The 27,501-nt window shown below is 38.7% G+C and overlaps 1 protein-coding gene across 22 annotated transcripts in view; it reads left to right on the top strand.

The window, feature by feature from the left end:
• Window positions 1-24,933, top strand: part of KLHL13 (kelch like family member 13) — a 79,877-nt gene extending 54,944 nt beyond the window's left edge. For all 22 annotated transcript variants that reach the window (XM_021548457.4, XM_085570955.1, XM_085570946.1 and 19 more), the window contains 6 exons: window positions 1,632-1,773; window positions 2,943-3,075; window positions 3,330-3,526; window positions 9,543-10,338; window positions 16,794-16,907; window positions 18,460-24,933. In XM_021548457.4, the coding sequence (XP_021404132.1) occupies window positions 1,632-1,773; window positions 2,943-3,075; window positions 3,330-3,526; window positions 9,543-10,338; window positions 16,794-16,907; window positions 18,460-18,947 (1,870 nt within the window). In that variant the 3' untranslated portion in view covers window positions 18,948-24,933. The remainder of the gene's footprint in view (window positions 1-1,631; window positions 1,774-2,942; window positions 3,076-3,329; window positions 3,527-9,542; window positions 10,339-16,793; window positions 16,908-18,459) is intronic.
• The last annotated feature ends 2,568 nt before the right edge of the window (window positions 24,934-27,501 follow it).

Raw genomic sequence — 27,501 nt, 5'->3', positions numbered from 1 at the left:
TGAAAAAAGTATTTTGGGTTGTGAGCCAGCAACTGCTTGCTGCTCTGTTGCATAGTTGTATTTTTTGGATGCAGAGATAGTCTGGAGAGCCCTTTTGTAAGGTATAACCCTGTAAACTTTGTTTAAATTACTCTGGACTTGTTTTATAAAATAGAGATAATTGTGTTTAAAAAATAGCACAAATCTTGCATGCTGCAGTTCATCCACATTACTCAGCTGAGTAGATTAGAAGTCACGGTTGTTTGGATGTACCCTTGCTCCTACAATGTTATGTCTGTGTGCATAAAATCTCACTGTTTCAAACCCATGTACGCTGTGGAATGGTGAATTTGTTTTGAGTATGTTTTTGTAGCTGACCTTTTGTACTCATGGTTTTGAACAAGGCATATCAATGCTATGAGGGTTTCCGAAAGTACTCTACATGGTCTTTGCACATGAAGAAGGTGGGGTAAATGTTTTTTTTTTTTAAAAGGAAATTCTGAAATTATTTTGCTTCCACAAATTCCGAATTTGTCCTTACATAATAATCATAACCAAAACTCAGGAAAAGGAGGGGGATTTAAGCACATTCTTGTTACTTAAAGTAATTTCTGAAACTAGTTTGAAGGCAGATGTTTTAACCTGCATGTTTAAAATTTGGAAAATTTTCTGTATCTGAAATTTGCAACAATTATGTCAAACAGCTGTAAATCTTTTTTGAGATGTGGAGATACTTGATTAACAATGGAGATGCCCTCTTCTCTGGATTAATGGCTTATGTTTGTTAATTAAAATTGCATACATATTCATTATACCTCTACACAGGCTCAGAGGTAGAACATTAGATCCCAGAAATAACAGAAACTAGTTGTTATTAATATTTTATTTACATAGTATAATAATTACAGGTTAGCATAGTTAGGCTTTCAGATGTACCCTAATTTATATCTGAAGATTAAAATAGTAGGCTAATAATACTGCAGTAATTCTTTAACAATTCTACCGAAAATTAGCTCGTCCTGTCTAGATTTGGACAGTAATTGCTTGGAATCAAATCTTAAATTAAAATTATTATTTGCCTGGACAGTAGCAGAATACTGGATATAATATCCTAAAGTAATTCTAATTGTCTGTTTCTAAAAGCAGGTTACAAACTCCAATTGCAGCTTGAAACTCCATGATGTATATTTTCTATTAGGAATAGTTATGCATGGATGAGGTAATGCAAGCTGTAAGAATGAAAATACTTTTTTTTAATATTACACTTAGAGTTTTAATGTTTCACCAGTTTGGCAAGGAAAACTATGATGATTGATTTTGGAAACCAGATGAAACCTCTATAAACATCCCACAATACTGGATTGTAGAAATAACATAGCGTGCAAGTGTCTAAATCAAGGAGCTGGGGATGGAAGGAAAAGAAAAAACTTACAAGCCAAAAAGCAGTTGTGCCTTTTAGAGACTGTTAACGCTTCCCTTTCTTGAATTAGCTGAAGAGAACCACAAAGGACTGATTCTTTTGCCTGCTGATTTTTTTTTCCTGTAGCCTCTGTGCTGTTGCATTTCATCCCAGAAGACTGTGGGTTTAGAACAAAAGATCACTGAATGAAAATGGCTTTGATGTTAAGGTTTCTCTGTTCCAATTTCCTTAGATCCCTGGTGGAAGAGGAGGATCCTCATATGAAAGTGTCTCTTGGCAGCAGCGATATGGGCGTCTCTGCCCATCTGCAGTCTTCGAAGACAGGAACCACCAGATTTTTCACCAGCAATACTCACAGTTCTGTGGTATTACAGGTAATGAAATATTCTCATGCCTGTATTGAGCTGTACTGAGAATTTTGGCTGCTCTAAGTAATGTGTCTACTCAATACATTTTATTAGTCTAGTAATTCCTATAAAGCCTCAAAAAACTTTCATGTTCTTGTGCTGTCAGTGCTTGGGACTTGGTTTCCTGTGAGATGGAGGTTCAACTTTTAGCAGCTACTTGGAATAAAAACCTGGCCTTTTCCTGGGGTCATATCCCAGGCCACTCTGAAGTTTCTAGAGGAAACAAGGTTTAAACTCTGATGTAACAGCTGTATCAAAAAAGCTCACTTAAATATAATTATTTAATTATGTTAGGCAGAGCCCTGCCAGGTTTGCTGTAATGCCATTTGCTGGGTCTGACTATGGCACTACTGTGTGGTAAAACATTATAGAGACAATATTTACATTCTTGCCAGTATTAGAAAAATACCAGTTTGAAGGAAAATGTTTTATGTTTGAGTTCCTGTTCTGCAGTGAATGAAGGAGGAGAGTATTTAATCCATCCTCCAGAATACACAACCAGGCACATCTTTGGAAGAAATCTTGCTCTAGGATGGCGCTGTAGATGATTTTATTTTTTATTACGGTTAGATGTTATAAGTGATTCAGAGATCAGAGGTATAATGGGAGCTTATTTTGGGGTTTTTTAGCATGTTGCTGTGGTAACAAATTTGATAATCATAGAACCAGGTAACAGCTTTCCTTTCAGGTCACAGACTGGTAGCCTGATAGGCTGCAAACCCCTTAAATTGCTGTGGAACAGAATTATATCTAGAATGCATATGTGACCAGAAGGAGTAGGTCCAAAAAATATAGTTCCTACCTGAAACAACTGCTATTGTGAAAGCTTACAAAATAAACTCCTTCCTGAAAATAACTTCATTATTTGAATAAAACTACTTTCTAAGGCCCAATGTACTTGGCATTCATCAGCTGTATCTGGAAAATAATGATTATTCTGCTTGTTTTCAATGAATACTAATCATTGAATATATTACAGATAATGGTTTTAAGATGACAAATTATTTCTTTGTTACTTTTTTGGACCTACACTACACATATACATAAAAGTAAATAAATATTTACATAAGGGAAATAAAAGATTCCTACTCTCCTCCCAAATCCAAGGGATGCTTTGCATTGTGCTTTTCCTGCAGGGTTTTGACCAGCTGCGAGTGGAGGGTTTGCTCTGCGATGTGACGCTCGTTCCTGGCGATGGTGATGAGGTGTTCCCTGTCCACAGAGCAATGATGGCTTCTGCAAGTGATTACTTCAAGGCCATGTTCACAGGTGGTGTTTTTATTAAAGCCATGTACTGCTGTCTCCAAATTGCTCTCATTCACACACTCAGACACAAGTTCAGTGCTGTGTGTGAATCAGTCCAGGATTGAAAACAACACTGTGGACTAAACATCTCTCTCTACTGTTGCATATGGGGTTTTAAGATTAAATTTTAAAGTTATATTTTAATTATATATAAATTTATGAACTAATTTCAACCCCATTGAAATGATAATTCACATTTACTTGCATGTCTGTTTCAGGAGGAATGAAGGAACAAGATTTAATGTGCATTAAGCTTCATGGGGTGAACAAAATAGGCCTAAAGAAGATCATTGATTTCATCTATACTGCAAAACTTTCCCTTAACATGGACAACCTTCAGGACACTCTGGAAGCTGCCAGTTTTTTGCAGATTTTACCTGTTTTGGACTTCTGTAAAGTATTTCTTATCTCTGGGGTAAGGCTATTTTTTTTCCACTTAAAATGCTTAAGGCCTTGGTATGTAGTTTTTTTTTTCTTCTGTAATGACACTGACTTACATACATAATAATCAAAGTTATGTCTAAAACTTGCCATTCACAGAGAGCAAATGTGTTTTATAGTTTCCTTGAAAAACTTGGGTTTTTTCTGAGTATTACATACAGCATGAGTTTGATTCAACAGGATGATCACCTGTCCCTTAACTTTATTTTGATTCAAATGTTTTACCATGTTGACATTCTTCCCTTACATGTCTGAGCTGAGATGTTTCAGGGTCTCCCTGCATGACTACACTTACTCTAGCATTAGTCTGCTTGCTGCATTCATTAGGTGTGCTTCAGTTATAGAGTTACAGCCACTTTATTCCTGTATTTACAGCCCTTCCATCTCAATGGGGTGCAGTTAGCTGTTTTCTGACTCTAATACAGGATAAAAGCAATACCCAGACAGGATCCCTCAGCAGCTTTCCTGTCCTGGCAGCAGGGAGGAGCACCAGCTCTGTGGGGCTGTAGAACAGCCCTGGTGCAAGAGCAGTTCTGCCTGGAGGGACTCTGCAGTTATTTCTAACTGGAGGTTTTCTAATGTTGATGTTAAATGCTTACATAGCTCGCTAGAACTCTGACTTTAACAGGTGTGTTCCACACAAATTAAAGAATTATTTGGAAATTAGCTTTTCGATACTGTAATAAGAAATAAAGAAGCAGGAATTCCTGTTGCTCTGCAGAGTATAGGCTTAGAAATGTGACCTCCCTAACTAAAAATATGTACCAGGATTTATGCAAACCAGAGGACTCTAAGCTTTTTTTTTAAGTTTTTTTTAAATTTTTTTCCTATGATGTGTTAGAGATATTCAGACTTGATAATGCCATTTTGCTTTTAATTTGGAGATATTTTCTAGCTGACCAGTTGTCTGATAATGTTGTGATAATATTTCATTAAGCTTAATACTCTTCAATCCTACCCCACCTGTTTTATCTTGCTCAGTGTTTTTTTACCCTCCAAAATGATGCCTCTCCAGGTTTGGCATTACTATAAATACCACCTTGGAAAAAGGTCTTGGTGGTGTTTTGAATGAGGTATTTGAAAAGGGCTCCTTCTGATGGGAGCTGTGCCCTGGGGACACTGTGGTGGCCTTTCCCCTTTCTGGGTAGGGCAGCTCCTTGTTTATTTTGCTTTGCTAAGGAAAGAATTTTTTTCATATTGAATCGTGTTATTGTTTAAAATGCTCATTCTCTGAAAGTGTGTTCACTTGTGATGTTGACCTACCCACTGTTTTTATTCCAATAAGAAATCTCGTTTGATACTTCATTTCATTTTCAAATAATGAGGAAGACTTTATTAATTCTCTTAATTTTATTGGGGTTTTTTTGGGGAATACTTCCATTTAAACCAATGTCTAAGGGGACATAATCTCATTCCTGTATAGCTGTAGGGGAAATACAGAGCAGAGATTGTTCTGTTAGCCTAGTTATATTCTTAGCATCCTTATATAAAGAATTTTTGAATTACCTTACTTCTAAATTTGTTGAAACAAGAGTTGGTGAGCAAAAGAGCTGCTTTTTGAAGGAGAATTTCTGTAATTTAAATTAATATTCTGAGCAAGCATTGAACTTATTCTTACTGAAGTGAGCTGGCTTGAGAGCTGAGGTAACCATTCCCAGACAAATGCTTAATTGTCTTTCAATTGTCTGCGGAGTCCGTTATTTAAGAGATTATAGAACTCAGTTTATGTAAGGCACAATGTAATTGTGTACTTCATAAAAGGGTATTGGAAATATTTACAAAGAGAAACCAAAGCTTAAGGTAACAGCTTAATTTGTGTAACAAAAATAATGAGACCTTCCAAGAACAGTATCTGTTGTAGCTGACTTGAATTTTTTTTAATTTGCTCTGCATTTACACCCCTCCTGTCAAGTAGCCATTTCTCTGATTATCTTTGCTCTGCAACCAGACAGACTCTCAGAGAAACAGTGGAATACTTTCTAAGATGTTTTCAGTCCTACTTGTTATTACTGGTTTTCAGTAATTATAGCTGTACAATAGACTAGGATTACTCTCATGTTCACATCTGAGCTTCAGTGTAAATAAAATTCATAAAAATGCCATGGAAATGTTTTCAGAGTAGCGAGTTCTAGACAAAACACTGATTTTGCAAAAGTAGCAGCAATGTACAAAATAAAGAAAGATGAGAAACTTAACCAAGTGAATTACAGCACTTAGGAAAATTACGGGGTAATGGGGAAAGGGTTATTTATTGCACTGTAATTAAAGAAAACATTCCCAAACATTGAAAATTAATGTCTTGGACGTACCTACAAAAAAAAATTTGTTCCTTTTATAATTTGGTGCTTTACACTTTTGTATCAACAAGGATATAGTCAAATATTGAGGGCTTAATACTTGGAAGTCGTGTCTTGTCAAAACAACTTTGTTATCTGAGGATGGAGCATGTTCATCTGTGGGAATGTGGGATCTAATCCTGGGACCAGCTCTGACAGGCACCAGAAATTTGACTTTATACTGTAGGGGTACAATGGATGCTGTTTTCTGAGCTGGTCAAATTTCTGTGCTGTTTTTTCTGGGCTCCTGTCAGTGGGAGCCCATAAGAAAATTGAGGGTTTTAGGGGTGTATTTGCTCTTTTAAACTTTGACCCTTTCAAGCACTGCATTAAATGCTTGAGTGTCTGACAGTCATTGAAACAAAACAAAGTCAGACACCTGATTGTTTTGTGCTACTGGGTTGGAGGGCTTGATTTTTTTGTGCATGCTGCTTTTCTTGAACTGCTCTCCAAGGCTCTCATACTTGCAATAATTGTGCTGTGTCCAGTTTTGTAATATTTTATAGTCAGTTAGGTTTTTATGAGAGCTTGGGAAGTGGTTGCTACCAAGATTTCAAAGAATTAAGTGAACTGCTCTCAGGAAAGTACTTTGGCTTTTGCTTTGGGTTTTTCAGGCTGTTGTAACATGGTGCTGTGCTTGACCTTTCTTTTTTGAAAGGCTTTTTAGTATTTTCTGCTACTTCTGTTTTGTAATGAGCAATTACAATGAGTAATGTGAGAAAGCAGCTCTGCTCAGTAGTGTACGTCCATGTAAAATAGGATTTATTTAACTGAAATTCTTAACTCCTTGTGGAGCTGCTTAGCTGTTTGAATGTTTATGTCTTTTAGCTCTTTCCTAGTGAGTATTTTTACTTGTTATTGGATGCACTGTACAGTGTATATGTTTGCACCTGATATTTCCATTCCTCCTGTTTGCTTCAGTAGGATTTCCAGAGCAGCAGTTCCTTCTCTTCATTGAAGAGCTCCTGATTGACTGACTTCCACACAGAACTATAGCATAAGTCAAACTTCCAAAAAAACCCAAAACCCCCAATGTTTGGGAAACTGAAGTATTTATTTAAACAACATTATTGTACTGAACTCTGTCCTGTTTTGAATATTCAAGCACAAGTAGCTATATAATTTCTTTCTGTTGAAGGCTTATTTTTTGGCTCAGGATTTAAGAATCTCTAGAATATATACTTTTTATGACTTTTAAGGCTTTGCAATATAAATTAGCCTGGTACATTGATTACTATCTTAGAGCACAGTAAAGAGGGTAACAGTAATTTGGCAAGAAAAGTAGCATTTAAGACAATATTTAATATGGCACCCTGATTTGAGGTGAGTGGGGGAATTTGTTAGTGAGTGAAACATAGTGCACAATTTCATAAGCATAATGGGAAGTATTTGCAATCACATATGAAAAAAAACCACCAAACCTACAACACTGAGCGCAGTCCAGTCCCAGTGGATTAATAAAGGCAGTACAAAGTAAATTTTCTGAGAATCAGGGGCTGACTGGAAGCTGCTGATCATCAGTCATTAACAGTGTAACGTGTCAATAAAATTTTCAAATGTAAGAAGCCCAGGAATGTGCTCAGATGCATGGATTTACAGTGCAACATAATTAATACAGAACTCAGTGCACTCTGGGCACTTGAGAAGTGGCAGCCACTCAGCAAGCCACTTCATTGCATCCTGAACATGTTCCAGTGGTACAGAACCTGTACAGGTTTTGCTTTGATCTTTTAAGTTCAAGCGTGCCTTTCCTGTTTGCAGTAATTTCTGCCTGCCTACTTTGATGTGGAGGAAGTGCTTTATCTCTCTAGTTTGGTGCCAGACAATGTATTCCGAAGTGATTTTTAAATACAGTAACTGTATAGCAAGAGTTAAGATTTGTGGTATACTGCAAGTCAGCTGTTTGTGAAGGGGTGATTTTTCCATTGCTTTATTTTGTAATACAAGTTGGAAGACATTTTGGAAGAAATTCCACTAGACAGGTTGCTCAGAACCCCATCCAGCCTGGCCTTGAATACTTCAGCAATGCAGCAGCCACAGCTTCTCTGGGCAATCTGTTTGATGTTGAGCCTCAAAACCGGTCATGAGAATATTTTATAGGCTGATGCTAGTTAGTGTGATTATATTTTGATATAAACAATGTGGTCTGTCTTGTAATACAAAAATTATTTTCATGTATATTAAGCACAAATATTTTCATAATAGAACTCCTGACAGTCTGCTACACATTCATTTTATAGATAGGATCTGATTACAGGATTAGTAGGCATTTCAAGATGTATGAATGAAGACTTTGGATGACGGTAGATAACTTTAGGGCAGGTTAGATCAGTTTCTAGTGAATTAAGAAAATCTCCTATTCCTGTACTCACTAGACATTTGAATTGTCTGGTATTAAAGGACAATGATCAGATTGATTTTTACAGTATTAAAATCTTCTAATCTCTGTCACGACCAGAAGTCATTTGAAGGTTTTTGAATTTTTAGGCTCCAGTCAGGTCCAGTACTCAATCTTTATAATCCCTTTAAAAATAACTGAGATTTTTAAGCTTAAATTCTTCTGGCATTAGGAATGTCATGAGAATCACAAAATTGAGGAAATGGTTGACACTGAGTAGGACTGACATGCACAGAGACTAGAATATGTGTAAATGAATCTTGGACTGGAATAAGGTTTGAATGCAAAAAAGCTGCAATTCTCAGCAAGAAGCATTTGATTGACTTGCTGGGCACATGTACCAGAGAGCTCCTGAAAGGAACTGACTGGTTCACTGGAAACCCACTAGAAGTTGTGCCCCATGCCTGGCATGTTTCTTCCTCCCTGTGCCTTGGATCCCAAGTGACCTTAGAAATTCAGGATATAAAAAGATAGATGCAGCTACAATGTAAAAGAGGTGATTACCAAGATACAGTCACTCCAGTACTGAGTTAACTTATGGTGTAAGCCATACTGCTAAAGCATTTAATGAGCTGAGTATTTTAGGGGAAATCCTTCTAGGTTAATTATTTTTTAAAAATTACGTATCAACTAAGTCACTAACTTTGTCTTATTTTTGACATGTATTTAATTTTGAAGAGAGTCTGTAAGAACACTGCCTTGATTTATTAAAGATACATTTTTCTGTTTTGAAGGAATGTGTTCATGAGATTTAACACTGTAAATATTAGTTATCCAAAATATGTGGCATGTAGGGGTTAGCTGTTACTCTCTTTGATTTTATTATGCCAATACCATTTTAATACTGCCAGAAATGCCTAATGGTGAGATTTTTGTTTTGCTCTCTCTAACTGTGGGCTGATCACCTGTCCCTTTATTTTCTACATGTCTTTCTTACAAAGATGTTTTCAGAGCTTTTCAAAGATGGAGTGCTATATAACTGCTATGCTTCATCATTGTATAAGCTATTTGGTATAATATATGCCATCTGCTTGTTACTTGTCTCATTTCTTTCTTCAAAAGAAGAAATAAATTGGGTCTCCCCTTGCAGTTGTGAATATATATAGTGCATTGAATATTTGCTCATGTGTCAATCACCTGGAGCACTGCAAAACGCTGAAATATTGCTGATTCTACAATATTCATTAAATTGTACATTATCATTTAGACACCAAATTAAGAAAGTGTTTTGATTCCTTTTTCTGTTTACTTAATAGGTTTCGTTGGAAAACTGTGTTGAGGTTGGGCGAATTGCCAACACATACAATCTCACAGAAGTGGATAAATATGTTAATAATTTCATCCTGAAGAACTTCCCTGCATTATTAAGTACTGGTGAATTTGTGAAACTCCCCTTTGAACGTCTTGCCTTCGTGCTTTCAAGTAATAGCCTTAAGCACTGCACCGAGCTCGAACTCTTCAAGGCGGCGTGTCGCTGGCTGCGCTACGAGGAGCCTCGCATGGAGTACGCTGCAAAGCTCATGAAGAACATCAGGTTTCCCCTGATGACGCCCCAGGATCTTATCAACTACGTTCAGACAGTGGACTTCATGAGAACTGACAACACCTGCGTCAACTTGCTTCTGGAGGCCAGCAATTACCAAATGATGCCGTACATGCAGCCGGTGATGCAGTCGGAGCGGACGGCGATCCGCTCGGACAGCACGCACCTGGTGACCCTGGGCGGGGTGCTGAGGCAGCAGCTGGTGGTCAGCAAGGAGCTGCGCATGTACGACGAGAAGGCGCACGAGTGGAAGTCCCTGGCGCCCATGGACGCGCCCCGGTACCAGCACGGCATCGCCGTCATCGGGAACTTCCTGTACGTGGTGGGCGGCCAGAGCAATTACGACACCAAGGGAAAGACGGCGGTCGACACGGTCTTCAGGTTCGACCCCCGCTACAACAAGTGGATGCAAGTGGCATCTCTAAACGAGAAACGGACCTTCTTCCACCTAAGTGCCCTCAAAGGACATTTGTATGCAGTCGGAGGTCGGAATGCAGCGGGTGAGCTAGGTGAGTCCTCCTGCAGCCAGCCCCCTGCCTTCTGTTGGGCTTGGAAATACCCTGCTGCCCAGGGAGTGGGTGGAGAGAAACAAGCTGGAGTCATTGAGTGCTGCTGCTTTCTGGAAATACTGCAAATGCAGAGAGAAATTTGTTTGGATACTGTTAGAAGTTAATTTTAGAAGGGATCCCACAAAAAAAATTCCAAATACACATCTTGTTTATTGATGCGTATTATCCAATGTCTTGGCCTTTACCAGGGAACGTGAAGTAAGCATCTGTGTCTGCCTGTGTAAGTGTGGGGGAAACATAAATGCAATTTTAAAAAGAAAAAAATTAATCTTTACTTCAGCTGAGAAACAAAATCCATTCCTAAGGGATACATGGCTCTAGCTGAAACTCACTCTTGAATGAACACTGCATTTTAAAAGACAAAAGTTTTCTGGAATACTATTTGAAATGCCAAGGGGTTTTTTGATGTGGTTTGTTTTGTTTTAGTCTTATGACTGTGACTTGTTTCACTCACAGATTAGTGAGATTCAGATATTCTGATGTTCTGGACTTTTTAATTATTTAAAATGTTGTATTTCACCTATGATCTTATTTGTACAAATGACTTAATGACTTGGTCCTGGTGCCTCCTCTTTTCCCCCCTCACAAATGATACTTAATTTAGCTTGACCCAAAGAAACCCCAACCCAAACAAACAAAACAAAAACAAAAAAGCCCACCAAAAAGCAAACAAAAACAGAAGAAAACCCCCCCATATCAGTTTCCAGGAAACAAAATAGAACAAATAATGAATACATGGTAAGTTTAAATTTAAAAAAAATATGCAGAGGATGACCCCTGTTAATCCACTGTATTGTGCAAAGCCAGAGTGGTTAACATTTAGTCAAGTCTGGAATAGGAGAATCAACTGAAAATTTGACTGTGCTTTCAAATTGAAATGTCACAGAGATTATGCTTGAAAGTTTAGCATAATATATCTAAACCAGATGTAAATCTCATTATTTTGTTTGCTACTTTCAGCCCAACACTCAACTGTCCCTTGTCTCTTTGTGGCTTCTACCTCTTGCTACTAAGATTTACTTTTCAGAAATGCACAGATATCTATAAGTGCAGTGAGAAACATATTTAATTGAAACAATACAAAACTTGATTTCTGCTGCAGGATCTGTGGCTTCTTAAAATTACTGCATCTTGGTCATTCACATACACAGGTTTAATTCATTGTCACGTTGCAAATTTTCATAAGAAACATATAGCACACTGCTTCCACCAGAAAAAAGTGGCCTGGCTTTGCTAGAAATTTTAATTCCCTTCCAATGTTTGATGAAATGGGGCATTTAAAAATGCTTCCTGTTCCAAAAGGATAGGAAATTGCTTAGCAATAATTTATTTTCCCTAGATAGCCATTTTCTGATACATATCCTGAGGTTTTCAGAATTTTTTACTATGTATCACTATATATCTGAAAATACATCCTAAACAGTCTCAATACCCTCTGGAAGACTAAATGTACAAACTAACATGTATTGATCTTTGAGTGTCAGAAAACCTGATATATAGCTTCAGTGAGCTATTTTCTAACAGTATGAATTAATAGCAGATAATCAGATTGCTGACCTTGTGCACTGTATGATCGGAACAGAGTAGGGTTATAAAAATGTCTGAAAAAGTTGCAAGTCTGACAAAATCAATACAAAATAATATTGTCACTAAGCCAGGGCAACCTGTGTGTGAAGGAGGCTTTGAGTGCAGCGTTACCTTAAATTAGATCAAGCAGTATCATTCTGCTGACCTCAACTCTTCTGCTTTCTTTAATTAAAATACAAAATTTATGACCTATCTAAAATTCTTTTGTAAAGGTATCATTAAAATGCTGTAGCAATTTTCACACAGATGTGAAAAATGCCACTGGATCATTCTGTGGGAAGAGAGCACTTTAAGTGCAAAATATTGTAGCTGTCTGATGCTTTGATTTGGGGCTTCAGGTTCTTTCCTTGTTAATTGTGAGGTGAGTCACTTTCCATTTTCATATTTCTTTCATAAACCTTGACAACTGGAAGATGCAATCCAGTTTAAACTTCCCATTCTGTTCAGAAGAGAAAATCTCTCAGGATTTTCAAAGAAGAGAAGGTCAAATGTGTGTTGGACAGATATTAAAGAAGTTGCCCTTGGGTTCAAACTAATTTCAGTCTGTTGTTAGAGAGGAAAAATTCCCAAAACCTGAACTGAGCTTTCTGGAAAATGGCTCTTATGGAAACAGATCAAAGAATTAAAGTTACTAAAACAATTTTTTTCCCCTGACATTCATGGGAATAAAAATTATACTTTTTGAGACTTTCTATCAAACCTTCTCAAAACAGTTTTCAGATGATTCTTCTTCTGAGAACTTTGTAAATGCCACTTTCTACATTTGTAATGCTTGCTTTAATGTAATAATGAGCTGCTGTTTTACCAGTGCGTGCCACTGAGAAAAGTTTGCTTCACTGGACAGGATGAGTGAATTTCCATGTATGTGGTACATGTGTTGGAATGTGGTAAATGTATCCTTTAAATGTTATGAATTTTATAATATGAATATTATAATTTAGATTTTTCAACCCTGTGGCAGCTTAGGGGTGTGCAGAATTAAGCACCACTCCTGGGAGGACTGTAGATAATTCTGTTAGTTCCCTGTAGGTGTCAAGGCAGGCACCTGCCAGGGGTATTCCCAGAAGGCAGGAGAGCAGCCCTTGGGCACGGGAGGAGCCCAGCCTGGGGAGGGCAGTGTGCAAAAAGCAAGACTTTTTGGGAAAAGAGACAAAGGGAGAAGCAGATGTGGCTCACAATGATACTTGTGAAGCGCAGCACACTGGCAGATTCCAGCTGAACACCAGAGGCTGTTTTCTCTTCTGACAAGTAAATTTTTGTAACTCATTGTAAGAGTTCAGTTGTGGTGCTTGATTATGGCAGAAGCTGTATAAATACTAGAGAACTTGTGCATTTAGATATTTTCCAGATACTTCAGGCTCTGCTGTTGATAGGCTTGAGTAGAGTTTGGGGTTTTTATATATGGGCTTTTCCTAAGCACTTTAAGGGATGTTGGGTTGTGACTAAAGCACAGATTCATTCAACACGCTGCAATAAAGCAGAAAGAGAAAACTGCCAGGCCAGTTACCTGTTCTTTTGACCCTCTGCCCATCAAGTTGGAAGATATTTATTTTCCAGATGCCCTCTGTGGTGTGGAACCCTCCTTGTTTATGTAAAAACTTCCCCTGTGAGTGTGTGTGTATGTGTACATATATATGTATATAAAGATAATATATTTAAAATGTTGTTGATGGATATGCACCCGTATCCAGTTGGGCTGTTTACTGTCAGTAGTATTGTGACCATCAGACCAGAGTGTGAGCTAGAGGACCTTTTTAGGCAGAGGCTTATTTTGGAGTGGCTCCTTGCTATGCTAGGACAAAATTAGTCAGGACTATTTAACCAAGTCAGCTTAGAGTTGTACATGAATAAGCTGTAACATAGAACTAGTATAACAAAACTAAGAGCCTGGGTTTTGGGACAGAGTTGCTAAGTGCTGCTGTAACAGACCTCAAGAACTTTAGAAGCTACTGATGGAGAAGTGTTAAATATCTGTATACGCCTTAAATAGCACCACAGATGGAACTATAAAATAAGTGCAGGCTGAACATCCCTTGGGACTGCCAAAAATTTTTGTCCTTTTGAGATTGCTTAATTCTATTAAAATGAGGCCTGTCTTCCCTGGATTATGGTAATGAACATGTCAGAAGTTTTACTGTTAAACATAAATAAAGCCTGGTCTGAATCATTCATGATGTCAGAAAAATGAATCCATCACTCTCACTTAGGTGCATTAAAGTAGCAGTTTTAGAGTGTTTTGTGAACTCTGCTCTGTCTGGAGATGTCTCTCAAATTATGGCCACCTTTAATAGCTAGAATTTTGAATACTTTTTTTCTTTTCAGTGCAGAGGAATATCTTGCTAAAAGAGAGTGGTTGAATGACCTTACAAGCTAACAGGGAAACAAGTATACAAATCAATCTAACAGAAAAGTAGGGTTTTTCACCTGGAAAGTGATTAGCTTTGTTTTAGAGCACATCTAGTCATGAGATGTGAGATGTGATGTGAGATTTGGGTTGGAATAGTTTGTCTGGAATAGTGTCAGGCAATACTCTGACTGTACAAGGAATGTTGGAGACAGTTTTGAAGCCACATCAGAGAGTGACAGGTCTTGGGCTCAGCACCATCCTTTCTCAGATAAATAATGCCCTTACAACATGGTGATAGTGATGGTGGAAATGGGTACCAATTCTGCATGTTTTGTCTTCTCTTGCTAATGGTGCCATTTGTGGAATCAGTTCTTTGTCCCTATACCTTTCTTTGGGCAAGAGAGTGTCTCCAGCATTCATTGGAATTGTGGCTAAGTCTGTGATGGGATTCAGAAAGCTTGCAGCATGGAAAATAATACAATGTTTTAAAAAAGGAGATTTCTGTCTTTATTAAGAAAACCCACAATCAAGGCAGATCTCTTAGAGTAAACTTGGGAACTTGCCCATATATTGGGCAGGTTTTTAAAATCAAAAATTTGGTACATCACTAGTACTGGAGACACACCTGACTTCAGTTACTTGTATTGGTTTGTTATTTTTTGTCTGTCTTGCACATCCCTGGTAGAACTGGGAGTCCTTGTGCGAGCCGCTTGCACAGAACCAGATGCATTCCAAGATTTCATTACTATTTTGAAACAGTTTCAAGAATATGAAATTAATAATTTTATACATGCAAATCAACATATATAATTTGTTGAGAAAAAAACCCAGAAATTTAGTGTGTTTTGCCTTGTATCATGAACTTAATGTTTTGGACTGGCACTTTTCTGCATTTCACAAATTTAAAGTTCCGCTCCTGGGTGAGGAAAAGCTGAAGCAAATCCAGTGTGCAGTAACAATTTAACAATCCTTATGTGCAAAACAGATTTTTTATTTTTCGCTTCTAGCCTTAGATGATGCTGAACTGTCAAACAGTATTTCTGACATTGGAACTGGAAGCTTCTATTTTCAGTGCATGTTTTTCAGTACTTGAGACACTAATTGCATGGAATTATGTATTATCATCCCATTTTGCAAGAATAAGGAGGTTATGCAGCAACTAAAAGAGAATTCAGAAGGTCACTCTGGTGTGCTCAATACTAATTCTTTCATGACTAGGGATTTTTTTTTTGGTAGTCTGAGACCATAGCTATACTCTTCTAAAATGAGTCAGAAGGTCTTTTAAAAACAGCTTTGGAGTTAGGGTGAGATGCCTTATCTTCAGTCTGTGTTACTGACTGATGTTCTTTACTGGTCTACCCTATAATTCTGTAATTAGGCTTAAACTAAAACTAACTACATTCTGCTTTTATAATGACAAGTTTATCAGATTCTAAGGGTATTTTCTCTCTTGGTTGATGTATAATCCTGCACTGTTTAGTCACCATCACTGATTCCATAGAGCTGACTCAGATTTTCTGTCCTTGATTCAATAAAAATCTTGTTCTAGAGCAAGTAAAATGCCACTTCTAAAGACAGATTCAATTTTTCTATGTATAGTTCATAAATATCCAACAAAGATTAAACAATCTTGAATTACTTAAAATGAGATTTAATTTGTCTTTAAGATAACTTAATTATTGACAATTTCTCTGTGCATCATAATGTCACTATATTATGGGTTTTTTGAGTCTCTTGTGCCTCTCTGCTCGTACTGTAGTATTCAAGCTGCCAAACCTAGAGCTTGCTCCATTACTGAATCTGCCTTCTGTTTGTGTTCCCTGTGATTGTTGCAGCCCTTTTCCTGCAGCCTGCATCTCTCCCATCGTACATTCCTCAGGAATCCATTCTGCACTGACTCCTGGGGGCTGGGTACTGTGCTCTGTGATTTCTGATCTGATAAAACCCTTGATCATTTTAGCATTCCAACTCAGAGAAAACTGCACAAATGCAGTTGTACATCAACACAGGCACTGTTTATCTCCTTGCCAGATTCAGGGATGCTTCATCCTTTTTTTTTTTTTTTCAAGCTTGGCTATTGTAAATGGATGTAGTGACATGCATATTCTTTGCTGTATGTTGCTGTGCAAATCCTTAATAAAACACTGCAATACAATAGAAAATTAGCAAGGGAGAGAGTGTTCTCTGAGCAAGTTTGCTGATAGTACAATCCTATGCAACCTATTCTTGGTGGCCCTGCTTTAGCAGAGGAGTTGGATGAGATGGACTAGATGATTTCCAGAGGCCCTTTCCAACCCCTTGTGTTCTGTGATTCTGTGGGAGTGCTCAGTAATTCCCTTGAGACTCCCTCAGCTGAACAGAGTCACTTGTTGGCACTTCCTCTGTGGATGTCTCTGCCTCTGCACTCGACTCAGCACCAAACTGCTTTCAACAGCTCTGTGCTCTCGTTTGTCTCCCTCAGCCACTGTGGAATGCTACAACCCCAGAATGAACGAGTGGAGCTACGTGGCAAAAATGAACGAGCCCCACTATGGCCACGCTGGAACCGTGTATGGGGGGTTAATGTATATTTCAGGTAAATGCTGCCTGTGAGATCATCTCTGTGAAACAATTCCTTGCCTAACTTTTTCTGTTTCAGCAGCACACAGTGCAAATTAGGCTGTGGTTGCACTAGGATTGCCATGCTATCAGTAGTGATGCAGTTTCACATGAAGCCAGTCAAACAGCACATACAGTGCAGGCTCTGACAAAATTATTGCAGATAACATTATGCTTAGTAATTGAACAGCTCTAAATTCCAAAGCAGTTACTCACCTTACCAATCAGAATAAAGTTTTCTGTAGCACATATAAAAATTTATAGAGCAATATAATTAAACATAATATTGTTATAATACATAATTATAATTGTGTATAAGAGTATTAAATAATTATAACATGCATTATGATATAATATAGCAATTAAACACACCCTCCCTATAAACTTTGGAATGCATTGGAAATTTTATTACTTTAAACCACATTTGCCTTCATTGAGGTAATGGAAAGAGCCAAGTTCTCATGTTAATCATAGCATATAAGTGATATCTGTACTTTCACTGGTTTTTTATTTGGAATATGCTCATCCTCTGTGTGTCACTGAGGTTGCAATTTCATTGCATTTTCCAAATGGGTTGTCTGGAGAACTTCTATTAGCTTAATTTTAAAAGAAGATTCAGTCTGTCAGTGATCATTGCAAGGATCACAGGCCTATATTCTCCTACTGAAATTTTAAAGGATGTCCTCTTAAGAGCTATGCTAAAATTCAGGGTAGGAGGTGGGACAAGGTTGCTCAGCTGACAAGAATTGGTGAGGAGATGTGCTGGAGCAGCTTCATTTAGGGGCTCTTGTGCCAGTAGGCTAGGAGGGATTTGCTTTAGAATTTACTGTCAGGTACAGGTGCTTATTTTTCTGTGAGCAAGTCCACTGAGCTCCTAATTGCTGTGCTGCTGGCAGTTGTGTTTTGCCCATTTTGTTTGTTTTACTGCAGGTGGCACATGCATATGCTATCTGCTGTGTTTTTTTCATGTAGATCCCACAGATTTTTCTTTTCCTTTTGTCTTGAAGCCTCTCCAAATGCTTTTGCAGAGAGCTATGAGAAGGTAAATGTAGAGGGAACCATACGTAACTATTAACTGAAAAATATTTGAAATTAGTGTCCTCTCTCTATTCACTTGAAGTTGATGAAAAAATATTTTTGATGAAAATTCTACTATGTAATACTTAAAACACAGTGACATAGTATCAAAATTTGAAAGGGAAATGGATTCCTGATGGTGAGAAACATAACTAGCAAACTGAATACAAGCAAAGAAATATCTTTACAAAATAGAAGCATAAGTAACAGTTTTTGTTCTTTTAATCTGCCAGTATCAATTGGTTAATGAGGTGCAGTGTGAGACGTGGCTTGTGTCCATATTCCCATTTAAAGGAACAAATGTCATTTGAAATGGAGTACTTCTGTGACAGTAATCTAAGCTAGAGTGAAGAAGTTTTAAGGAAGATTGAATTCTTTCAGTAAAATGTATTTTTTGTTATTTAATGCTTATTAGGGTGGGCACTACTCTAACATGTGTCTTGTTTCTTTAGGGGGAATCACCCATGATACTTTCCAAAAGGAACTCATGTGCTTTGACCCTGACACAGACAAATGGACTCAGAAAGCTCCAATGACGACAGTCAGAGGTCTGCACTGCATGTGTACTGTAGGAGACAAGCTGTATGTTATTGGTGGAAATCACTTTAGAGGAACAAGTGATTATGATGATGTTCTAAGCTGTGAATATTACTCACCAACTCTAGACCAGTGGACTCCAATTGCCGCCATGTTACGTGGCCAAAGTGATGTTGGGGTTGCTGTCTTTGAAAATAAAATCTATGTTGTTGGAGGATATTCTTGGAATAACCGGTGTATGGTGGAAATAGTTCAGAAGTATGATCCAGAAAAAGATGAGTGGCATAAAGTGTTTGACCTTCCAGAATCCCTTGGTGGCATTCGAGCCTGCACTCTCACTGTTTTCCCTCCGGAGGACAATACAGGGTCACCGTCTAGAGAGTCTCCTCTTTCAGCACCTTAGAGCCATCCCTTGGCTCACCATGCTGTAGTAACACCTCTGCACTGCATCATGGGCTCTGTCATTTTTCTTCAGTAGTTTCTGTTAGGCTTAGCCTACAGCATTTCATACAATTACTGGGAAAAAAAAAAAAAGACTTTGGCATTATTTGTGCTGTTTGTTTGGCCTAGAATGTCTCTCAAGTGGTTAACAAAAAAAGATGTACTCGCCTGAGCCAAATGTTTAACAAATGAGAGGGTATTGTCTATAAAATGTATGAACTAGGTACGTTGTTAATGTTGTATGTTGGGTGTGAGGTACCTTATAGCTTACATTTGGGAGCCCAGTGAGTCAAATTTGTATTGAACGTGTCACTGAATTTCATGTTGAAATCCTTTTTCCTTTCATTTTTGACTGCAGATCACAGGGGTAGGTAGACCACATCAATGTGAACTCTCTGAAGGTTGCCAAGGGGCCTGAGCTACCTCCCTCTTTACACAGAGTATTTTTGACATATCTGTTTACCCACCTGACTTTGTGGGTGCTTTCAGAGCATATGAAGTTTCTTAGGCAGAGGGAAGAAATAAAATAATTTTAAAATATTAGCACTGTACAGGGGCGGACCTTGTAGAGGCCGGGAGTTTTTTATAACATATATCGAGTGTTTTTGCTGAGTCAGTTCAATGATGCTTCAAACAAAACATCCTAAACATATTTGTGGTTTTTAATTTGGGTTTTTTTTTCAGGAATTGGCTTCCGCTTGCATGGGAGCACACACTATTAACAAATGGGAATTCAGTGCAGTTGTGTGTTCTGTGCTATGGCTGTACTGAGTATGGGTAGTTAAGGGCTAGAAACAGTAACTTAAGCCACTGGATTTGACCAAATGGTTCCATCGATCAAATTGAATCTACCTTTTCTCCTTTGCTGTTGAGATAACTTGCATAATGTGTCCTCTGTATAGTCTCAGTTAATAAGGTTATTTAGCACAAAGTGCAGCTTCAGTGAGAGAGCTGCTTTTGCTCAGTGAACCTGGACTACCACATTTTACCTTCTTTTTGTTCAATAAAACTTTTAACTGCAGTTACCCAGTCTAAGCTACCTCATTGATGTATTTGGTTTTCCTCCTCTGCCTCACTGTCTCCAGGATACGCGTTCCGTATATCCACGCGGGTAGATGAATCTGCCAGGAAACCAATGCAGGAGTGATCAGGAATGGGTATTTTTGACCTACTTTTAAAGAAACTATTTTGGTCTGATGTGTTCATTTTATTGTTAGGGACTGATGAAAAGCCAGTCTTAATGTTTTTTTCCTTGGAGAACTGCTTATGTGTGCAGCCCTGCAAATTCACAGGAATCTCTACCAGCTCCAAAATACAGTGCCCTGCTGACAAACTGCAGCTTTGATTTATGCCATTGTGATTGTTCTGAACTTCCCATCATGTTACAAGTCATTTTGCTAATGAACAGCCACAGGGGCATCCTCTGGGGAAAACTGTTTAAACTAGCTTATTGTGTTACCTATTAATAATAACCAAGTAAAGCTTAATAGACTTTTGTTGAGATTTTGCTATTTGTGTTTTGTCCCTGCTTGATGCATCAAGCAGCAGGATTACTGTGGTGTCAGTTTTGGAAGTACTGATAATTATTCTTTGTGCAGTTTACTAGTAATGGTCACTACCAAAATCTACATGTAAGCTTTAGGTTTCATAATTGTTTTGGTTAAAATCAAAATCAATTCTTCCTCTTTAAACAATTGAAGTCTCAATTCCGTGTGGCTGTGCAAGGTTGTTGCAGGTGGAATAGTGGCACCAGTGGATACTCCTGGAAACTGGCCATTGAATATAAATTGATTCATCACCCTAAGAATACTCTTCTTATGCTGTGTAAAGCACTGGATAGAAAAATGTTGCTCTGTTTAAGGACTGTTTAAGGATTGTTTAAGGATTTTTCAATAATTTAAGTGTCACATGCTACTAATTTTTTTTCCAGCTCAAAGACCAGATTTTAGACCCTGCTTGAGTTTAAATTCCCTGAAATCCATATTCAGTGTCTCTTTTATTAATTAAACTGAAAAATACTTGAAGAAGTTGCAATTCCTTTAGGATAATGTAAATATATCCTGCTCTTTGTATGCTGGGGATGAGGGACACAGTGTTTAAAAGTGGGTATCTCACTCGTATTCTCTGTTTGGAAGAAGCTTAACATGGGTTCTGATCATTCTGAGGTGGTTTAAAGCCAGGATGTCAATTTAATGTCTGAGCCTTGAATAGCCAGGAGTTGGTATATGGCCACAATGTTGAGGGATTTTTTTGTCGGTTTTATTTTATTTTATTTTGTTTTATTTTATTTTGACTCATTATTTGTTATATGTAAAGTGGAAGAATTATTTTTGAACATTTTGTCATCAGTGGATTAAATGCAGTGCTTCAATCAAATTAATCTTTGGGGTTTTTTGTTTGATTTTTTTTTTTTAAATCTCCCTCTGGATTAAAGTGTTTATAATTACATTAGTTAAAATTTACTCACTAGGATTGAAAAGCAAGCATCAAAGACTTGTCCATAACTACAAACTGGTTTCTTCTATAATACAGTATAAAATGACTTAATGCTCATTGCATCCATCTCAGCCATGGCATAAGAGCCTCTTTCCATCTCTGAACCCACAGCTGTAGGTGTGGATACAGCAAATACCCATCTCCATTTCCAGTCAGGCTGCCTCTTCATAAATCTTCGATTCTCTCATGTTGCAGTGTAGTACCTGAATCAGAAAAGCATCTGGATAAAAAGCAATTATAGCTATTTGACTTGAATGAAATTAAGGCTGCATGGTGTGCCAGCTGGAGAGCCACAGGAGCTGTCTGCTCTCTCCCAGTGATGCAGACACATGCTGCAAAATTCATTCAGACTTTGCTTTTTGGTGCCCAATTAGCAGCAAATGCCAGAAGTGCTCACTTCCATATACAGTTTGGCCAAAGGCCCATCTGATATCCCTGCAAAACCCAGCACTCTGACTCCACATACCCAAGATAACATTTCCTTTGTTCTGTGTTTTGAGATGGGACCAAGAACAATGGGGAAGAAGACCTGGCAAAATCCAGGTTATGTAAAGTTTATTTGCCCTGTTAACACCAGAGGGTTCATCATCTGCAGATATCCATTTTTCTGTGATTTCCCTCCCCTTAGAAAGTTGTAAAGTCCAAGAACCTGGTCCAGGGAAAGCAATTCCTGCAAGGATCCAGCCAGTCTTGTGGCTTCTAGGGATAATGGAGTTGTGCTGAAGGATTGAGCACTGGTGCAGCAGAACGTGGCTGATAGCCTGGCTGTGGCTGTACAGGCCCCTTGGATGGAAGAATCACTTTACCTGTTCCCAGGACAAAAGTGAGTTGTTTTCTTATAAACAATGCTATTTTAAAATTGCCCATTCTGTTTCTGAGGGGTAGGATCTCTAAGGAGTAGTATTTTAGTATCAGAAGCTCAAACCAGTGATCTGGTCCTTTAGTGGAATAATGGCAAGCATGGATTAGAGCAGTTTGCATGCAGATAAATAAAGTTTTACCTGAAGCTTAGTCTTAATCTGATGGGCTGGTTGGACATCAAAAAATAATTTGATACCACAGCAATAAGTGCAGTACAAATACCTGGAGAACTTTCTAACCAAAGAGTTGAGGATGATCTGATCAGAAAAGATCATAGCACTTTTCTTTGCAAAGTTCATTCTGCCTACCAGAATTATTGTTCCTTCTTAATATGCCCTCCAGCTAGTGATTACCTCACCTTTACACTGCTCTTCACTGTTTTTTCAATCCTTGTTTTTGTAGCTGACATCTCTGTTACTTCCTCTGCTCCTGATCAGAACAGATAAAGCTGAGGCTTTTTTAGTGGCACTTACATCAAGAGAGACAAAAGCCCACTGTTGATAAATGTATTTGTAATTCAGCTTGTGCATTCTTAGAAATATAAAAGCAGTTTTAAACTAGGGAAAGGTATGTGCATGTTGCAGGAGTAATGTGTGTCCTGTTTCCTCCTGGCTTGCACCTTACCTGGTGTGTGGAGGGCTGTGTGTAGTAGTGACCCAGAGGTCTGGAGGCAGAGTCAAGCTCTCATGTGGCACTTTATGCTTTCCACGCCCTGTGAAAGTTTTCTTTATTGCACACCATATGTAGCTTATTGGGTATTTTTTATTCTGTATTTTAAATGTGAATAATGATTCTTTGTGTGCAAATGTAGTCAGAAAAAAAAGTCGTAAAGGGCAGAGTTCTACTTTGCTTAATTGCTAAAGTTTTTAGTCCCATGAGTATCGCAGGACCTGTTCAGCTGTGAAAAGGTGATTCAGTTTGAGAGCAAGCTAGGAAATGATGGCTTTCCTGCCTGTCACCATGTCACATGTTCTTGTTGCCAGTCTTTCACAGGTCATTCAGTGAAGTTCTTTTCTTGGTCAGTAGGCTCCAGGTTTTCATGTCCAGCTCTGTTGGACCTGCTGATTACCCTCTCTGGGGAAAACGTGTTGTGTTTTCACAACCTGAAAAGACATGGCTTGTTTTTTTCAGGAATTCCACCATCAGTGACACACAGGAGTCCTCCAGAGTTCTTTAATGACCTGGTAATTTGTAGAGATGTAGCCCAGGGAACCTGGGAGTGGTGCTACAGCAGGAGCCATAAGTGGCTGACATTCCTGAGGGGATGGTCTCCTACTATATGTATTACTTTGGCTCGAGTGCTGTTTTTTCCCCATCTTTGGGAGTATTTATTGCTGCTGTTTGAGTTTTTAACTTTTTTTTATGAATTGAGTAATGCCTCTCTGAGTCTGCAGTGGGAGCAAAAGGTTCAGGTGGCTCTTTCTTTTAGAGCTTCATGCTGTCAGACTGTCTGCATGGTTATTGAACCCTTTCTCTTTGGTGTTCTGTTTCCTAAGTGTTTAGAAGAAATAATTTTGCAATGTGAAAAAATCTCAGATGAAAATGTGTTTGGGACTGGAACAAAACTGCATATTATTTTAGATTTTGTTTTATTTTTTTGCCATGGTTTAGAGGTTAGTTTGGACTTTCAGCTCTCACAGACTGAATTGGGAGGGATTTAATTTTTAAATTTTTTTTAAAAATAACTTATAGTTGGCATAAGTAAGTCAAAGCTCAATTATTTGTACCTGCTTGCATTCTTGGCTGGCCTGTTGCTGTATTCTCCCTCAGATCACAGCATTCAGTGCTGTCTGGCATCCGTTTTCTTGTGTAAGAGCACCTCCTGTCTTCCCTGCTGCCTGTTGATTGAATTCCAAAATCAATCTGAGCTTGGGTTCTTACATCTGAAGTACCTGTGGAGCTAAAGATCATGTGGAGCTGTGGATTGAGGGCCATGGCTTTGACATTTAATTCCCCACCAGCCCCTCACTGCTTTGCAGCTAAAATCTGCGTGCACGGGGCAAATCTCTCAGGCTGAAAATTTTAGTGACCTGGGCATCTAAAGACCACCGGAGTGTCCTCGTCCCCTTTGCAAGGACAGTTGTGCACATGAGCTGCTGAGGGCTCTGGGAGGGGCAGGCACAGGAGCTCCTTGGGGAACCCTACTTTTTGTTGGCCTTTGATTCTGCTCTTCCTTCTGTGCCCAGATGGAGATGGTGGGAGGGAAGGTCAGGGCTGGGTCACACTTTCCAGCTCTCAGTAGAGAGCAAGTTTGTTTATTCTCCTCTGTCTGCACAACATGGCAGGAAAAAGAACTGTAGGAACATTTCAGATTTTAAACATTGTTTCACAGAACAGTATCCATTAATAAAGGATAAATTAGTCTGTCTTAACCTGTGTTCCTCCTAACCAGGATTGTTCCAAAATACTTGGCTTCTGTTGAATTAACAACTTTGCCTTTACCTCCCTTGTTCAACGTTACTGTAAAAAAAAAAATTGCTTGGTTTCTTTTCCATTTGTTTTTCATTGCTTGTAACCTTTTCTTAGAAATGTGGAAATAATTTTCCTGACATGTTTTATGCACCAAAATAAACACACCACTGATCACCTGAGTCCCCTCCCCATGTTTCTTACTTAGTGCCTGCCAGTGTATCTTTCCATATTTTTACCCAAATGTTTGACAGCTGTCAATAAATACCATCACAGAGGCATAAAATTCCTGCTGATGGGTGCTGCATTGTTAAGTAGGGTAAAGAGGGGTCATCTCTTTTCTTAATCACTTCTGGAAAAAAAATTGCTTTGAAGACCAGGCCTGCTGTGTTTACTATATTTAAACGCAGATTGTTTTGGCCTGTGTTTGTTAACTTTAGTTTTGAATATTTGTCTCTTTCTGATATGTAATTGCAATATTTAAAGTGCCTGCCATACAGTACACTGTTTATAGAGTGTGTTCCCTGCCCTTATGTGGGTGCTGAGGTTTCCTTGGGCCCTGCCTGCGAGGTTCCCTTCCTACCCAGACAGACTCATTGGGAGTGATGTTCTTCCATCATCAGGGGAACAGCCTTGTGTGACTAAAGAACCTCTGCCAGGGTCAGGAGCAGTGAACTTGGAAGGAAAATCAAAGCAGCTTCCTAATTGCAGTTAAAGCACAGCCCAAGTTTCCAGAAAGGGGAGAGAGAGCTGCTGTCCCTTAGGCATGTTTTGTCAGGAGCTGAGGATATTAGCAATGAAAGGATTGTTGCTGTAAATAAAGACAATAAAATAAATCCCTACATCTGTCCCCAAAACAGAGAGAGATTGCTTCTGTTGATATACCACACTATTAATATTTGACTTTGTGTGTATATGGGATGTCTCAAGTGCTCATATCACATAAGTGATGCCCTAGTTCCCATTAGTCACAGTGTTTTCTATCTAGTCAATTCTGAATAATGTTTTAAAATTACATAGAATATTAGAGGATACACTTTTCTGGTTTTATTTCCTAAGCCTTTTTAAAAGAGATTTTATGTATCTAGTTATTTCAGCATTGCTGCATTTAGTCAAACCCAGGAAACATGAAATGTCAGGTTTTGGTTCAACATTCAGGTATTTTTGGAGTTTCTGCTTCTCCTTTTTACTTTATGGAGTTTTAAGGAGGGGATGGCAAGAAGGAAAAAAAAAAAGGAGTTCAGTTGCAACTGAATGATAATGTCTGCTGTCAGCAGCTCTGTCATTTGGGACAATTTTATGATTTACAATCCTGTCAAATTTATACTGTGTAATAACCCAGGAGGTTTCCATCTGGCCTGCAGTGACACAGTACTGGGAAAAGAAAAACCAAACATCTTTGCATTATTCCCTGCTCTGTGACTTCTGTCTTGCCCCATGGAGTAACAACGAGTACTCGCCTGCACCGAGGCACTGCAGCCTCAAATCCCATCCCTGCTCCTGATGGGTCCAGTCCCTGCTGTGCCAGAGCTGCCCAGAGCCAGGGGCCCTCTGTGCCCACCTCTGCCCCAGCTGGGCTCCAGCCCGTGGCTCTGGGAGCCTGAAGGGCTGGAGAGTCACTCTGGGAAGGCAGGTGCTGCTCTGGCCTCTGAGCAGGGACCAGCAGGGTGGACAGCAGAGCCATAAAAATGCCTCCATCCAGGCATGGAGAAAGGATTGTCTCTTTCATATTTGATTTTTCATCAGAATACTTTGAATCTAGGCTCTCCAAAGCACAGGACAAATCTGAGCTGCAATCATTGCACGTAGAGGTCAGTAAGAGCATATCTGAGTGATCTCATCTAGTTTTATCAGCCACTGGTTGTGGAAAGAGTGGGGATTTCTTCCCCCCCTCCCCAATTTTCTGCCAAGGTTGTTAATATTTCTCAGACACGCTGCGAGTCTGATTCCAGGCAGACTGGGTCATGCAGAGGTTTAAGTAGTTAGGGACATGACTGAGACCTCTTCATGTCACCAAACATGTGTCCTGTGCTTAGGGATGCTGATAGTAAAAAGCTGTGACCTTGTTTGCTCTCCCTATCCTGACTTCCTCCCCAGAGAAAACCCATCCTCATTGTAAACCAGCATTTTCATTAGACCAGACTGGAAATTTTAAAAGATGCCTCACATTCTTCATCTCACTCCTCAATTTTGCTGTCTTTTAGAAATTAAGATTAATTTTTTGTCTTACAATCATGTGGCATGAGAGACCAGTGCCATTGAATAAACAGCTGCAGCTTGGAACTTGGGGTTACAGCAGAAACTATGCTTTTTAAAGAATCACATTTCATTTTCCTCTTCCATATTTATACACATATAAATGTGGACTTTCTGGAATTTAGATAACTTGATAGAGATGATATGTGCCATATGGTCTTTAGGACAAATTCCAGCTTCATTAACAGTTCACTGGCTGAAAGAAATAGCAATTAGTCTTTCGTGCAGTCTAAAATCAGCTTGTCAATTAGCAAACAAACTAAAAATTACTGGAGTTTCTTTTTACAGAAGCCTCTGCTCTGAGCCTTCTCCCTACACCCCATGTAGAGCTGACTTTGCAGCATCAAACCACTGCACCCTGTGTTCACTGCTTTGCCACTGGAAATGGGACAGGATTAAGCAGAACAATCTCAAATGTGTGTAATGCAAGTATGAAAGCAAAGAGACAAGTGAAACCTCTGTATTGCCCTCAATTGTGGGCACAGTGCTGGGAG

Source organism: Lonchura striata, chromosome 4A (assembly GCF_050655825.1).
Source record: "Lonchura striata isolate lonStrDom1 chromosome 4A, ASM5065582v1, whole genome shotgun sequence".
NCBI classification, from domain to species: Eukaryota; Metazoa; Chordata; class Aves; order Passeriformes; family Estrildidae; genus Lonchura; species Lonchura striata.
The sequence above is the reverse complement of the archived record's forward strand: the minus strand, read 5'-3'. Positions and strand labels throughout refer to the sequence as shown.